The sequence below is a fragment of the Siniperca chuatsi genome, linkage group LG15 (genome assembly GCF_020085105.1).
Source record: "Siniperca chuatsi isolate FFG_IHB_CAS linkage group LG15, ASM2008510v1, whole genome shotgun sequence".
Lineage (NCBI taxonomy): Eukaryota > Metazoa > Chordata > Actinopteri > Centrarchiformes > Sinipercidae > Siniperca > Siniperca chuatsi.
In genome coordinates this window covers 21,441,420-21,456,630 of record NC_058056.1, presented here as the reverse complement: position 1 = coordinate 21,456,630, position 15,211 = coordinate 21,441,420, and the positions used below count along the sequence as shown (strand labels likewise).

The following is a 15,211-nucleotide window of genomic DNA, read 5'->3' as shown; positions in this document are numbered from 1 at the left end:
AAGTAGAATAGAACGCAAGAAACAGAAAGAGGGGTGAGAGGTGGAGAGACTGACCTTAAAAAGCTTGAGAGCTTCTGTCTGCAGAGCTTCAGAGGGCAGAGTGGTGAGAGGCGAGCTCAAACCCTCCTTACAGAAGCTCAAGGCCTCGCTCTTCCACAAGACAGATTCTGGGAAAAGAAGAAGCGCACACACACACACACACAATAACCCACGCACAGACAAACATAAAGATTGAGTTTCAAAGCTGTAATGACTCAACAGCTGACAAGAATTCACACACAGTGCTCCGGTCGTAAACACAGTCTGCAGTGTGGATCAAAATAACATGTAGCATGCTACTGAGTAAATTTGTACCCACTTACAGAGAGACTTTGCAAATGTTACAATTATATCTCCAGTGTTCAAATGTTTTTCAGTTCAGTCTTGTACTTTGTTACAACAATTGTGAATTACTTTTGTGAAATTTTTGTGTCACCTGTATTGCAGAGCCATAGAAACCCCTAGAGGGAATTTGGACTTGTATTTCTAAAATCCTGGCTACAGTGCTGCTTTATTGTCTTTATTGTCTTGCGCTGAATTGCCCTGGATTTTAATAAAATTAGTAGTAACTAACTCGGCAATACAAGCCTGCTACAGCCCACTTTTTGGACTGGGTGATGCAAAAATGAGTAACTTTGTAATGTAACTAGTTATTTCTAAATTACATAAGAGAGCAAAGTAGCATATTCAATAAAAAAAATCTCTTCTTTGTTATGCTCAACACTGAGGACAGTTTAGTCTAACTGTACAAATTAAATTTAAGGTCAAATACATTTTAATCCTTTTCTAATAAACATAGCTTATCATAGTTCTTTACATAGAAAAAGAAAATGTCACAGATGACTGTTGCAGTTACTAATGATGCTTCTTGGCTGTAGAACAGTGATTTCTCACCTGGGTCTCCCTCTGCATCAAGGAGTTTAACAATGAGCTGCTCGTACTCTGTGCCCACTTTGAAGGTTGCACTGCTGCCTGCTGCCACAGTCAGGTGATACAACCAAGTATCCTGTGTAGAAAAACACATACTCATTAACGTACAAACAAAAATGGTTTGAATCCCGCACCTAGGGATAAATTACAGTTTTATTAAGACATTGCCTGTTCCAGTACCTTCTCCTGCTTGGTGCCGATGAGCAGGTATGTGGGACTCTGGTCTCTTGGTTGGACCACTAAGGTGCAGTGGGAGGAGAGGAAACCTCGACTGCCTGCCTCATAGTCCTCATCTGAATCACAGGAGCGATCCACTTCCTGTACTGAGGCCTCCCGCATCTGCAGCTGACCCAGAGGCAACTGAGACAAAAAAAGAAAATATGTAAACAAGTAATCAAACAAAAGATGGTTGTAACTAGTATAAGACACAGCTCAATACAGACAGACAAGTGTGTTTAATTAAAGAAACATACTAAATTAGCATCATTACACGTTCTTTTTCTTGTCTAAGCACCTATCCTTTGTTTGTCAAAAGCCTATTATTCTGTACAGATTAAGACAACTGTTAAGGAGAATGTATTTGCAAAACCTTTTTGAGGCATGTGTTAATAATCACGAACAAAAGACAAAATTAAAAGCAGGCAAGGGCATGTTAGGAGAAGGGAGAGACTAGTTTTGCGAACCTTGTCTTCCTGATTACGATAGTAGTAGAAGACTTTTCCAACCAAAGAACACCACACCAGCTTAGAGTGTCCGTGTTTGACCTGAAACAAGAAGACAATGGCATAGAAAGTATGAGGAAAGTGTCAGGACATGTCCCAAAACTATCTGGCTGTTTTCAAAACAGTAGTAAATATAAGACTGTAAATTGTTTTGTATTCTTTGAAACTCAGACCAAAGAAGTTTTCAAAAGCTTGACAGATGTTAGTCAGGAAAATGTCTGACCAGCAGATGTGTGCAGGTAGATGTGCAGATTATTTAAGAGCAACTTCAGTGACTTCAATAATAGTTTAACATTCCAACAGGACTATTTTTGTTCAACTTCATTTTAACCAGGAATGCAGCTGCAGATGATAATTACACATCACGTTCTGCGACAGGCTTCTTTCAGAGAGTTTTAGAAATATGAATTGAGCGATGATGTCACTGGAGGACACCATCAACACGAGGCCAGCTGTGCATCCCTCAGAAGGGGCTCACCAGGGTTAACTGAGCCCCTGTCTGAACTGAGATCACGTCATGAACAGCAGATCAAAGACAACTCCCAGGAAGGGACTGGGGGGTTGGCGAGAGGACGTGGGCTCCATCATCTCAGCTTGAGGTTGTCAGTCATCTGTCAGAGACCCATCACACACACCCGTCAGGTGTTTAAGTGTCTTAACTTTACCAACAGACGGGACTTGGCTAAGGGTAGGCAGGGAAAAGAGGAGGGTGGAAGGAAAGGAGAGCTCAAGCATTCCAGCAGCTCGGGCCTTACAGCCGTGTCCCATCGAGGTTTTCAAGAATCTGTCTGAAGAGTGCTCTGTCAAACCCTCCCCACCCCAGTGACAGACACTTCTATATCTGTCTGAAAGAGGACGTTAAGCCTGAAAATGAGTTATTTCTGGCATCCTCTTCAGGGAGAAAGCCTGGCTAATCTATACCTCTTGCAACGATGCACTTCTAACTACATTATTTCAGTGAATACAAACAAGTACACACAAAAGTTTTATTATTTCTACATGATTGTATTAAGTCTGAACAATTCAAACAATCAAGTCAATCAATTAGTCGATCACCATAAAAAACTTTTTTGATAATCTATTAATCATTTAATTCACCAATTAGTGAAATTGCATTCTGGGAAATTCCATGGGCATTTTTCACAATTTTTTAATATTTTATAAATCAAATGATTTATTGATTAACAGTAAAAACAATCATCAGATTATCTGATAATAAAACAAATCGAATACAAATATTAAACTGTTGAAAACCAATTTTCTCCAAGACTTTGAGTGCTATACTACTATAATTTTTATGAATATTTAATATTATACAGAAATATTTCCTGACAGATAGATGAGAAGATTAAAACCACTCATGAATGCACACTAAACGTGAAGCTACAGACAGCAGCCAATTAGCTTAGCTTAGCATAATAACTACAAACAGCTAGAAAAGGTTAGAAAATCCACCTACCAGCACCTCTAGAGCTGGTAATATCTTGTTGATATTATAAAATGAATGTTGTGGTTTTACTATTTTTTTGCCAGGAGCACTGACTACCTGAGATCTCTGCTGGTTGCCTGGCAAGAAACAATCCAGCACATAACCATCGTTTTTACACTTTACACATATCACAAGTTTTTTTACTTTCAGACGATGCCAGTCGAGTTGTTTCTCTCTGCTTGCAGTCTTTATGCTAAGCTAAGTTAGTTGTCTCCTAGCAGCAGCTTCATATTTAGCTTACAGACATTAGAGTGGTATTGACCATCTAAGGCTCTGCAAGAAAGCGAATAAGCAAAACCAAGTTTTCAGGCCCTTTAACTGATACATCATGACTTCTGTCTCCTGACCTTTGTAAGCCAACCTCTCACTGTGGGTTTGGCGGTGGTCTCCACGGTAACCGGGCTGCTGGCCTGGACTTTGAGTATGTTCTGCAAAACCCTGATCCACTCCTCCAGGATGTTGGGTGAATCGGCGGTCAGATAGAAGGTCTTCTTCTCTGTAATCAACTGATTAGACGAAGAGGGAGAAAATGGGAAAAATGCTCAGCCAAGCCGACTGAGATAGCATCATCGTGTCAGAGGAGATCAGAATCAGCTCCCGAAGAGCCAGGAAAACATTCCAGGCCAAGGCTATACCTGATGTCATTTTAAGCCGCTTCTCTGGTATGCAGCAGTAAAGCTCTACTGTGATGCTGTGCTATAATAAGAGTGGTGGTGTGTGTTTAGCTGCATGTGACCTCTAATAAACGTCTTTAAGTTTTTCTATTTTTCTTTCATGCCACAGTCTTTTGAATTGTAGATCTATAAAAATTTAACTACCATTTCAGTTATTTGCATAGCCTGTAGAATAATGTAATCATAGTGTGCAGCGTAAATCATCCTTGTCTTGGAGTATTCTTACACAAAGTTAAGCACTGTTGGGATCCTTTGCTAAGGATTTTCCACTTACTTGAAATGTCTGTGCTCCTTCTCCACGTAATATATGGCAGGACGAGTTCAGCTCAATCTGACCCTGAGGTTTCCTGATCACGTCACTCTGAATACACACACCAAAGCACACATATACACACACAAAATTATATTTCTAAATTCCTTCACAAAGTTTGTAAATGCAGTGATCATAGAAGCGTTAATGTACATCTTACTTAATTTACACTAACAACATTGCTGACAACATAGTGATGAGGTGTTCAACTTCCACGTAAACACACAAAATTTTGAAATATTTGTGCTATGTTTTCTGTGTAGATAGCAAGACCTTAGAAGGAAGCAGGCAGGCAGGCTCACAGCGAGACACACTCACGGGAGATTTGTAGTAGAGGATCTCTCCATTCCGCAGGATGAACCAGCGACGTTTCCAGGCTTTCACCTGACTGCCCATCTTCAGCAGGTACCCAGACTTCTCCAGCATCTCCTACAGACACAAACAGCACAGGAATCATTTAAACACAACTGACTGGTCATACTGTATTTAACACGGTGAAGGTGACAAAGACCTCTACTATAAAAAGCAAGAATCCACTCACAGGCCCAGTGCTCTCACAGGAATAGGAGGAGGTTCGCTGGACTTTATGTTCCGGTTCGGAGTAGTCACTGTCCAGGGAGTAGGCATCAGGAGGAATGGCATAATCACTCTCTGAGCTGATGGAGGACATGGACACACCTAGAAAAACAGGAGAAGGCACATACATAAGGTACAGTAAGAAAGGCATACTAGAAGTGGTTGAAGGGAGAAAAAAACACAGGAAATAAATTGTACATGATTGAGAGCCAGCAAGCATTCAAGGCAGAAGGCTCTTAAATGGAAAATCCAGACTCTAAGATCACTATTAGATATCATCAGTATGTGATGCTCAATGCATTCCAGCAGTTATTTTGCATTGAGTTTAAGTGATGGATATCTGTAGCCACTGAGTGCTGTACTTTGCTTTCTCTTAAGCTGCATCATCTACTTCTACTTCAGTTAATGATTTCAAATGTATCTTGACACTTTCCGAACTTACAATGCAGCTACTTGCAACTGCATACCATTCTGGTGAGCAGAAAAACTGCTGTCTAATCGAAGCTGGATTTCTCTGAATTTGTTGCTGTACATTGACATGCATGCATCTAAGTTTGGTTATGTTTATGTTTTCGGATAAACTAAAGAATTAACTGAGTTGAGAAAGAGCCTGAGAGGACTCCCACCTTTAGGCTCAAAAAACACTGGATCCAAAATTCATGGATTATTTTAAACTAATGTTGTCAAACAGCTTAACGCAAGGCTGAGATTATGCCATTTTAGAGGTACATGGTTTTCACTGTCCTGTCTGCACTGTAATCTGCAATCCTCACCTCTCTTGACGGCACGTGGGCTCCCAGGGATGCTTCCCTTCCTGTCAGGGCTCAGGATGGAGGTCCGTAAACTGGCCAGAGAGCTGCTGTCGTCCTCAGACCCAGAGTCATCATCAGGCAGAGGTACACTGCTGATCTGAGTGGCTTTCTAAAACAAACAATTGAAAGAGTACTGTAAGGTAAAATACCACCTAATGTAATTTCAGTAGAGATGAAAACTAGTCTGAGCTTTACATCACAGAAGTAGCTGACAAGCTGCATCAAAAGTACACACAGATCCAGCCGCACTGTAAACCCCCAACATTTCACTCACCCCTTTCAGTGTGGTATAGACTGGTACATTGATATTCTTATAGATCAACTGGGTGAACGGACCTGCCGCTGGATACTGGGGTAAATTGGAGCCTGCAGAATACACAGGAAAACATTTATTCAGAATTAATTTGATTTAATGATTATTTGTTTATGGACATGTACATAGCATGCCAACATTTACAGCGTGAGATTATATAACTTTTGCTAAACGGTGGCCACTGTGGCCTCAAATAGCAGTTAGAGAAAAATGGTGAATGCTAAAACATGGTGCAACAGTAGCACAAGAAGTCAAACGTCATAAAGCTAACATTAGCCACCATAAGCTACTGGTCATGGTCACTGGTTGTGTTCAAAATCGCATACTAACATACTGCGTCCTACATACTCAATCAGTATGCACTGCATACTGCCTACTAAATGAACGATTAAGCCGGCAGCAGACTGTTCACACTGAAGTATACTCAAGCAAGCCAGCAGCTCCCTCACATCTCCGAAAATGTCACAGCAAATTTCCAAATAGGCGTTATTTGGATAAACTGACCACATATTGGGAATCTAAATGGTTCCTTTCTCACCTGAAAAATATTAAAACTTAATAAAGTGACATATTTACAGCTTTTAGCCTGACTCAAAATCTCCGACAATGCGCAGTCTAAAGAGATGCAATGCATCGTGGGGCAGCTGAGTATGTCCAGTAAGCTCACTGCACATACTCGGAAATTCTTGCTAATCTAGTATACATCAGGGCATTTCTCACATACACAAAATCCACATACTACGCAGCTGGAACACAATACATATTCAATTTGACGTCATACTTAGTATGTATGTATAGTATGAATAGTATGTTAGTATGCGATTCTGAACACAGTCATGGTCTGTAGCAGCAAAACCCCAGAGCGTGTTGAATTGAGCTATTGTGCATTTTTTATTTTTTTATTGCTCATGAATGTTATTTCTTCTTTTATATGTTACATAGTCTGGCTTTAAGATAGCATGCAAGCTAGCAACGCCCATTCCTACATTGACCTTTATAGAAATACACACAACTCAATAGGAAAGCACATACAAAACAACACAAAACACAAACAATGATACAATTCAAAATATATAATCATAAAAACGTTATGAAAAGCACCTGATCATTCATGACTACATCACTGATAATTATTTAAAAACTGTTTAAACATGAGTTTAAAATGGATGCAAAACAGCTCAAAGACTGTTGCACTGTGTTTCAGCCGCTTTTAAATATTAGCAGCGTAGAAAATATATCATTACCTCTAATCAAAATATTTGCTTCTCAAGTACCGACTGCTAAAAAAAAAAAGTGCTAAATAGTCTTGAGCTAAAACAAAATACAACTGGTCCATGGTATTCATTTTGCCAGAGATCAAAATGTTCCAATAACAGATTCACCTTAAGGCACAAACATAAGAGGAAGCTGAATAAGCTGAGCAAGCTATGACTTAATCCACAACAGCCACTTGGCAGCCAGCTCCATGTACCTGGCAGTCAAGAAATTCAATAGTCGGAGTGCTGTCAAACCTCACTGTCTGCATCCTGACAAAATGGATGATGTTGGGACAGAAAGCATAGCAGTAATTACACCCAGACCACGTCCTTTCATCGCAGCTGATTAAAAAGCTGCCTCTCCCTCAGTTCCTCTAAACCTCCCCCCTCCTATGCTCTTCCTTGGCTCTTTATAAAAACTGAAGCCTCCCGAAGAGGAGCCCACAGCTGTGCAGGTGTGTGGAGCCTCAGGCCAGAGGAAGTGACATCAAAGGTGGCAATGACAGATCCAAACCAACCACACACACCTCCACAGCAGCTTTAGCATCAGCTGAATGACATGTCACTTCACAGTACTGACTCGTCGCCTACACCACCCAGGCCATGACACACACGCAGACAGACAAGCACACACACAGGGTTAGACACCGCTTTACTGACTGTTTGCTGTTTTCCTCTCTGCATGACACTGTAAATGAACGTTGAATGCCTCACTGTAGCAGAAAGGTGGATGTTAGTGAAGACGGAGTGGATGGCTAGTTTCTTGTTACTGGCTGCAGGGGACTCACCTCGTCCGGGGCCCCTGGCTCCAGGACTAGCCTCTGATACTCTCATTCCTGACTTTGCCACAGCGTAGATCCGACTCTCCTGCAGAGATCAACAAAGTCAGGAATATTCCTCTTCACTTCACTTAAACATTCATTATAAGCACATTCAGATAGTACAACATTTTGGCATTGAGATCTTTGCTGAATAAATCTTTAAAGAATAGTTTGACATTTTCGGAAATACACTTAGTTGCTTTTTTTGCCAAGAGTTAGATTAGAAGATCGCTAACACTATCATATCTGTGCACTATATCGCCAGCAGCCAGTTATCTTAGCTTAGTGCAAAGACTAGAAACAGAGAGAAACAGCTAGCCTGGCTCTGTCTAAAGGCAGAACTTGTAAAGCTCATTAATTAATATATTATATCTCGTTGTTTAATCTGTACATCTGTTATTTGTTGGAGTTTTTCTTGGCCGGGACCAGTAACTTCCTAGAGTATCCACTGGTTGCCTGGCAACTGGTCCAAAAAATAGTCAAATAGACAAATAACGGTAAAACAGCAAATAGTCATTTTTACACTTTGGTTTGTGTACAGATTAAACAAAAGAGATATAACACATAAATTAGTGAGCTTTGGAGGTGCTGCAAGGCGGATTTTGTTATCTTTAGACAGAGCCAGGCTAGCTGTTTTCCCCTGTTTCCAGTATTTGTGCTAAGCTAAGCTAAACGACTGCTGGTGGTAGCCTCATATTTACAATACAGAAATGAGATCGGTATCAATCTTCTTATCTAACTCTTGGCAAGAAAGCAAATAAGCATATTTCCCAAAATGTCAAACTATTTAATAGTTTGACATTTAATCTGTAATGGTTTCTAAGAGTCATGAGCCTTAAGCAGTGGATGAAACAAAAAGATAATGTATCCAATTGAACTGCTCATGCTTGCAGGTAAGATTTTAACAGCATAAAATAATACAGGAAGCATGCAGAAGCTGAACTGATAATACTGGTCTCTCATACCCATGAAGGGAAGCGGTGTAAAGGAGGCGTTGGCGGCTTCAGCACCTCTGGATCCAGCAGCTCCAGTTCTTCTGCGAGTCCCACAAAGGAGACTCCATCCCGGGATGGCTCCTCTGATCCTGACCCCTCCACCACCCCGTCCATGCCGTCAGGAAGCCCATCATCAATGTCCGTTTCTTCCACGACCTGTGAGAAGGGTGAGGTCGCAGTGCCTGCACTTGTGAGGGTGGAGAAAGTGGAGGATAGGGTCATGATGTCTATGTTAACGTTGAGGTGGTGAAGTCTGTCCAGGCTGGGCTGCGGCTGGCTGTAATGCTTCTTAACCAGCTGGATGCTGTCTCTGGGGGTAAGCGGAGTCCGTACTTTGGGTAACGTCATGCTGGTGCCTGACTGGTGAACTGGAGGATTCGGAAAGGGGTTGTTGGTAGAGGGGGAGCGTGACAGGAGCGGGCTTTTAGGTGTTATTCTGATGGTCGACTCTGGGGAGCTTGGTCCATGGGCCATCTCATAGGCTGAGGATGAAGAGGAAGAGGAAGAGGACGAGTGAAGGCATTGAGAGCGGAACTTGCTGTTGAGCTCATCTGAGGAGTTGTCTCTGTCATAGCCCCCTGCCTGACCCTCTGGGCCCACTGGGAGCTCTGGTCCACTGATGGAAACAGGGCTGCTGGGACCCTCCCTGCTCCAACCCTGAGAGAGCGCATTGTGGGCTGCAAGGTCTCCGAGGCAAATCCCTTTACTGGACTGTTCAGGAGTCCTTTTCACATCTGAGGAGACAGATTAATAACATTTGAGAAAGCCTACATACCATGGAGGAACTGATGTTAAAGGAATACACAGAAGAAGTGTGTTTAATGACGTGGAGCATCTAGAATGAGAGCATTAAGAACATATGGATCAACGGAAAACCGTGGGTTATGTTGAAAGAGTGGTTTAAAAAGTTAAAGTCAATGGGCAATTTCTTTGCTGCAATTTAGAGTAACTCTAAGCTGCAATCCTCCACAATGGAGCTAAAAACTTTTAAGCTTACAGTAGGTGAACATTTGCTACTCATAAAATTTGTTTTTTGGTGGAGTATTCCTTGAAGCAGCAGATGATGATAATTATATATATATTATATATATAATTAATTTAAGTTTACACTTAAATAAAAATAATGGCAAAAGTGGCAAATAATAAAATGGCAAAAAGAATATTATTAAGTTATTAGTCACCATAAACAAATTGAATATATATATATACATACACACACACACACACACACACACACACACACACACACACACACACAATACCCAACTCTAACCAAGAATGAGCAGAACTAGGTATAATAAATAATGGTGAGGCTACCAATCTGTCCACCATTGCCATTTCTGTTCCAGTCATGTGATCAGCCCAACTTGAATTAAAGAACACCCTCATTGCTTCAAAAGCTTCCTCCTACCCATCTCAAGATAATATAAATTAAGGCCAGCACACCTGTTGGTGAGGTCTTGATGTTAGAGGCGGCCCCACGGGGACCCGTCTGTCTCCAGCTGTCATCTTGGGCAGGTGGTGTGCCGGGGCAGCTGGGAGGAAACAGCGGACTGCTGGGCACCAGGTGGGTATCCATTACAGGGGAGGTGGCAGGGGATCCAGAGGATGCAGGTTTCTCTAAGAGAGCTGGAGGAGAAAGACAACACCAGTAACTCTTTCCCACCGGAGCTCTGGGAATATATTCTGACAGATACATCAATTCCCTACTTGTCTACATGACCTTACTGTACTGCTAACAAAATACTGTTATCCAATGGCTGACAGGATGGCAAATTTAAATTCTAATATTTACAATATTATTAGCAAGAAATATAAAGAAGTGCAATGCCCAAATATACAGGGCACGATTTTTTTTAGGATTTTAACATTATATCATGTAAATCAAATCATTAAAACTACTTTATGATCTCTAATCTGATGCTGAACTACTACTGAACCCTCTAGGACCTATCAGCACACTACAGTACACAGCTGGTCTATTGCAATACGAACTGAAAAACAAAACCAGTTCTTCTCTACACTGCCTTTTAGAGACAAATCGTAGTAATTTGGTCAAAATTTAGTTTTTGTTATCGGTCATTATTACGCCATATAGATGTGTAATTTCTGTGAAAACTGCTTTCTGAATTTGCTTTAACAACAAAACAGAGCTCAAAACAAAACCAAACTGCCAAACTGCTACCAAAGCAACAGTTAAAGCAACAGCGTTATATCAAGTGAAACTAAAACCCTAAACTAAAACTAAATGTACTCATTGATTTTGGATAGCTGTTATCTGTAATATGAAAATATCCATTTTAATGAACGGACATTCACTTAGTGATTTCACTAAATAAAGCAATAGCTATATCCAGCTAAACTCTTGCAAACGGTAATTAGCTTAGCAGATCTTAGTGTGATTTTGGAGTGGTTGGCTTCCATTACATCACACATGTAAATGTATTAAATTGTAGAATAATTTGTTATATTGACTTCAATATAAATGTTAACAGCAGTCGGACAGAAGAAAGCTGAGAGAACACATTTTGTTTGTAGATGCTGAAAGAGTGCAGTACCTGCATTTTATTAGATATTATGTAGGTACTGTAACAATGATTTTTTTGGCATAAAATAATCAGCCTAAAATGGACATAAAATTAAGGCATTACAACCTTTCATTATTTTAAACTTCACTGCTTCTGTTGGCACTGCTCTCCGCCTTTGTGGGGCAGTACACTTTATAGTGCAGTTGTCCAAACACCAAACACCTACAGCAGTATTCACCTTGTAGTTTGTCCTGCAGCAACATGATCTGTTCTGTCTGCTTCAGGTTGGCCATTTTCAACAGCTGGTTCTCTTGCTCCATCTGCAATAAAGCACATATACATCTTAAAACACAACTTTTAGCAGTCATATACAGCTATAGTGACAATAATTAAACAATTCTGTTTTGGAGTAGTTTATTTTAACCCAATTTGAATTTTCAAGTAAGTGCTATGCCTCCTAAAACTGCTTAATTACAGTTACATGGGTCGTCATTTATAAATAAGCATTTTTAAATTCTCTGACTGTTTGCAAATAAGACTAAAGTCTATAAACAGCTGTAGATAATACACTTTTAATCATAAGCATCTCTTGTTGCCACAGATAATGTCTCTCAGCAGGGAGAGGGCTTCCCCAGAGGCTCTAACTTCAGTCAGGGGTGTTTCTATACGTGTGTGAGCTTACCTCTCTAAGCTTAAAGGTGACCCAGTCTTTAATCTTGGCAGCCTTCTCCTCAATAATTTTTGCCTCCTGGGCTCTGACTAAGATCTGTAGTCAGAGAAAACAGGGTTTGTGGATTATTTCAACCTACATTTTATGAACATAAATGGACATTTCTGTTCTTACCTGATGGCTCTGTCCATACCTGTTTTTCCAGCTGCGTCTCTAATCTCTTTATTGCATCATCTTTTTCTTGAACTTGACTGGTCAGGTCTTGATACTTTCTGTACAACGAGCTTTCTGATTCGTTGGTTTGTATATTTGCAGACTTCAGCTTTTCTTCCATGACATGGATCTGAAATGCATAATTAGAGGAGTGAACGCGCAAGCACGGCGAAAAGAAAGCTAAACTTTGCATGCATTCGTTTAGTTCGTTTAGACGGGCACCAGACAAAGCCAAGAAGAAAACACTGAGGATACTTTTTGCCAACTCTGCTGAGAAAAAGCTGTCTAAGCCCTTAGGTATTTCTTCTTTTTAAAGAAAGGGCACCATTTAATTACCACCTACAGAAAACACCTGGAACAGCCAGTAATGATGGCAAATCAGAGATAAAACATAAGAACAAGAGAGACAGAGTGATGTGTCATATGTACTGTATGAGGTTTCTTATCCTTAAACCTCATTTTCCTTTTGTCTCATCAAAGCTTGACTCCTACTTAGTGGTTAGGAGTCCAAAGAAATTCAACTGACTGTGTGACTTTATGGATCCCAATTTTAGGATTTCTTCTTACATCCTCAATGTTAAGCATGAAAGCGCATTCTTGAGCTTGAAAACTGTAGTTTCACAACAAAAAAAATCTCAATTCAAGGTCCATTTACAAGCTTTTTCCAGAACTTTCAACCACAAATCACAGCCTTTCTTAACACATGGAGTTTTGCTCAAATACAAACTGAGCAAACTGTAATTGCTGAGAAAGACTGCGAGATACAGTTGAATGTACCGAAAAAAGCTAGTAAGTGGACTTTGAGTTAAGTTGCTTGATTTCTTTGACAAATCACTCAATGTGTTGAAAAAAATGTGTTAAACAAATTTTAAATATAAATTAAATCGTTGAGGAAAAAGACGGCCATGGCCTTGTGAATGTTACACAGATTACATTGACAAGGATTATGCTTAATTGTTAATTTCACTCAATGTTTTCTACTTTTTAAATGATAATTACGTTGTTTTACAACTTGGGTCTTATTTATGTAGTTTTGGTCATCATTTCTATCAGTTATGATAACACTTTAATTGCCAAAGTAATTGCTGAGATCTAAGAACAGAACGAAAACGGGGCAGAAAACAGAAGCTTCAGATGTTTAAACAGGTTGTAAACAAGCCAAATTATTTAAACCATCTTTTGGGGATAAAATCAAAAGCAAGACAGCAATAATCCTGTGTGAGGCACAACGGCAAGTACAGTAGATTTGACATTACATTCATTTGGCAAATGCTTTTGTCCAAAGCAACTTACAAAAAGTGCATTCAAACTCAAAAGGAACAAGAGACAAATATTGTCATGAAAAATCGGAAGTGCAACCCTCCCAAAAAACCAGCTAAAAGCATAAGAGAGTTTTGGAGCAAGTGCTTACAGCTTTCAAAGTTGAACCAGGAAGCTGTACTATAACAGCTACAACAACAGAAAGTTTGGAAATCATTTTACAGTTCGACTTCGTATTCTTTCTTCAAATAAGTTTTGCTAACCTGGGGGTTTGTTTAAAACCTGTGGGATCATATGACTGCTCGTGTTGCTTGCCCTGTTGGGACTTCTTTTTGGTAATCTCAGCAATTAACTTAGTGAGTACAATATTATTATTTTGGAATGATAGCAAAAACTACAAAAAAATAAATCCAAGTTATTAAAAAAGCTCAATTATCCTTTTTCTTTGGGAATGGGAACTGCCCCTCAACCTGTTTCTCAGCACTCTCAGCTCGCTGGTCAGCCTCCGTCACCCTCTGCTCCAGCTCCTGCATCTGGAATAGAGACAAAAGAGATTCCTCAGAGTTACATTTAATTTAAAGAAAGAAAACACCTATAACCCAGAACGACAAGTTCTGGCAAGACACATCCCACATGACCTGCCACAAAAGGTCCTATTAGACCACCAAGCCAGAAGTCAGCCTACACAAACACACACACCTACAGATGCATGCAGACACACTTAATCCTGTATAATCATAAATGCTATAGGGAAGACATTTAAAAGATTAATGTAGTGGGAAGCTTTAACAGAAAACTGCGTTAGGAAAGCATTCTTAATGGAGAAAATCTTGCTGTAACAATACAAGTGGTTGAGAAAGAAAGACAGAGAGAAGAAGCAGCACAAGAAGGATAATCTGCAAAATCAAATATTTTGTGGCACTTTAAGTAGAGGGGGCATAGACATACTGTGGAACCAGCAGAGAGGCCCTCAGAGGAGGCTGAACATCGTTTACACTGGTCAAACAACAGTGTGATAGAAGAATGCTACTATGTGTGTGTGTGCACAAGCTTGCGTCACCTTTTGTGCAAGCATGCATGCTCATGCTTTCAAAGGTCCATCCTGCAAGTATGCACACATCTGCAAGTACCCTCTCTCTCGGCAAGCCACTCTCTCACACACACACACACACACACACGCACGCACACACACACACAAGTGCATGCACAAAATGACCCCTAAATGCTTGCACACACAAAAGTTCAACACACGACTCCCTTTCTTCTGAGTTCAGTGACCCAGGTAGAAGGAGAACAAACATACTAATGGATTCACTCTACTTGAGAGATGCATTTGAATTCCTCCCGTCATCTTTGTTTCCCTTCCCTTTGTTTCTTTCTGTCTTTCTTTTGTCTTTCTCGTCACCTCCATAAAGGCCCCCTGAATTCCCAGAATCCACCACTCACAACATTTGAACGCTTCCTCGCAGCCAGATTAACACTCAATGAAGCCAGAGCTCATGTTGATGGTTAGTGGTTGGATGACTCTTCACCTCAAGGTCAAAAGCCTTCATTGTGAGTCAAAGGCTTTACCGAGCTTGAGCCAAAGAGCAAACAGCACTTT

The 15,211-nt window shown here is 40.4% G+C and overlaps 1 protein-coding gene across 2 annotated transcripts in view; it reads right to left on the bottom strand.

Annotated features, from left to right (window-relative positions):
* plekhh1 (pleckstrin homology domain containing, family H (with MyTH4 domain) member 1) overlaps window positions 1–15,211 on the bottom strand; it is a 35,899-nt gene that overhangs the window by 7,789 nt on the left and 12,899 nt on the right. For both annotated transcript variants that reach the window (XM_044166891.1, XM_044166892.1), the window contains exons 3-19: window positions 14,079–14,141; window positions 12,329–12,478; window positions 12,148–12,231; window positions 11,704–11,785; window positions 10,384–10,566; window positions 8,908–9,671; window positions 7,910–7,988; window positions 5,827–5,918; window positions 5,514–5,661; window positions 4,706–4,842; window positions 4,483–4,593; window positions 4,129–4,215; window positions 3,528–3,686; window positions 1,653–1,733; window positions 1,150–1,329; window positions 934–1,045; window positions 55–167 (exon numbers count right to left, since the gene is read on the bottom strand). In XM_044166891.1, the coding sequence (XP_044022826.1) occupies window positions 55–167; window positions 934–1,045; window positions 1,150–1,329; window positions 1,653–1,733; window positions 3,528–3,686; window positions 4,129–4,215; window positions 4,483–4,593; window positions 4,706–4,842; window positions 5,514–5,661; window positions 5,827–5,918; window positions 7,910–7,988; window positions 8,908–9,671; window positions 10,384–10,566; window positions 11,704–11,785; window positions 12,148–12,231; window positions 12,329–12,478; window positions 14,079–14,141 (2,625 nt within the window). The remainder of the gene's footprint in view (window positions 1–54; window positions 168–933; window positions 1,046–1,149; window positions 1,330–1,652; window positions 1,734–3,527; window positions 3,687–4,128; window positions 4,216–4,482; window positions 4,594–4,705; window positions 4,843–5,513; window positions 5,662–5,826; window positions 5,919–7,909; window positions 7,989–8,907; window positions 9,672–10,383; window positions 10,567–11,703; window positions 11,786–12,147; window positions 12,232–12,328; window positions 12,479–14,078; window positions 14,142–15,211) is intronic.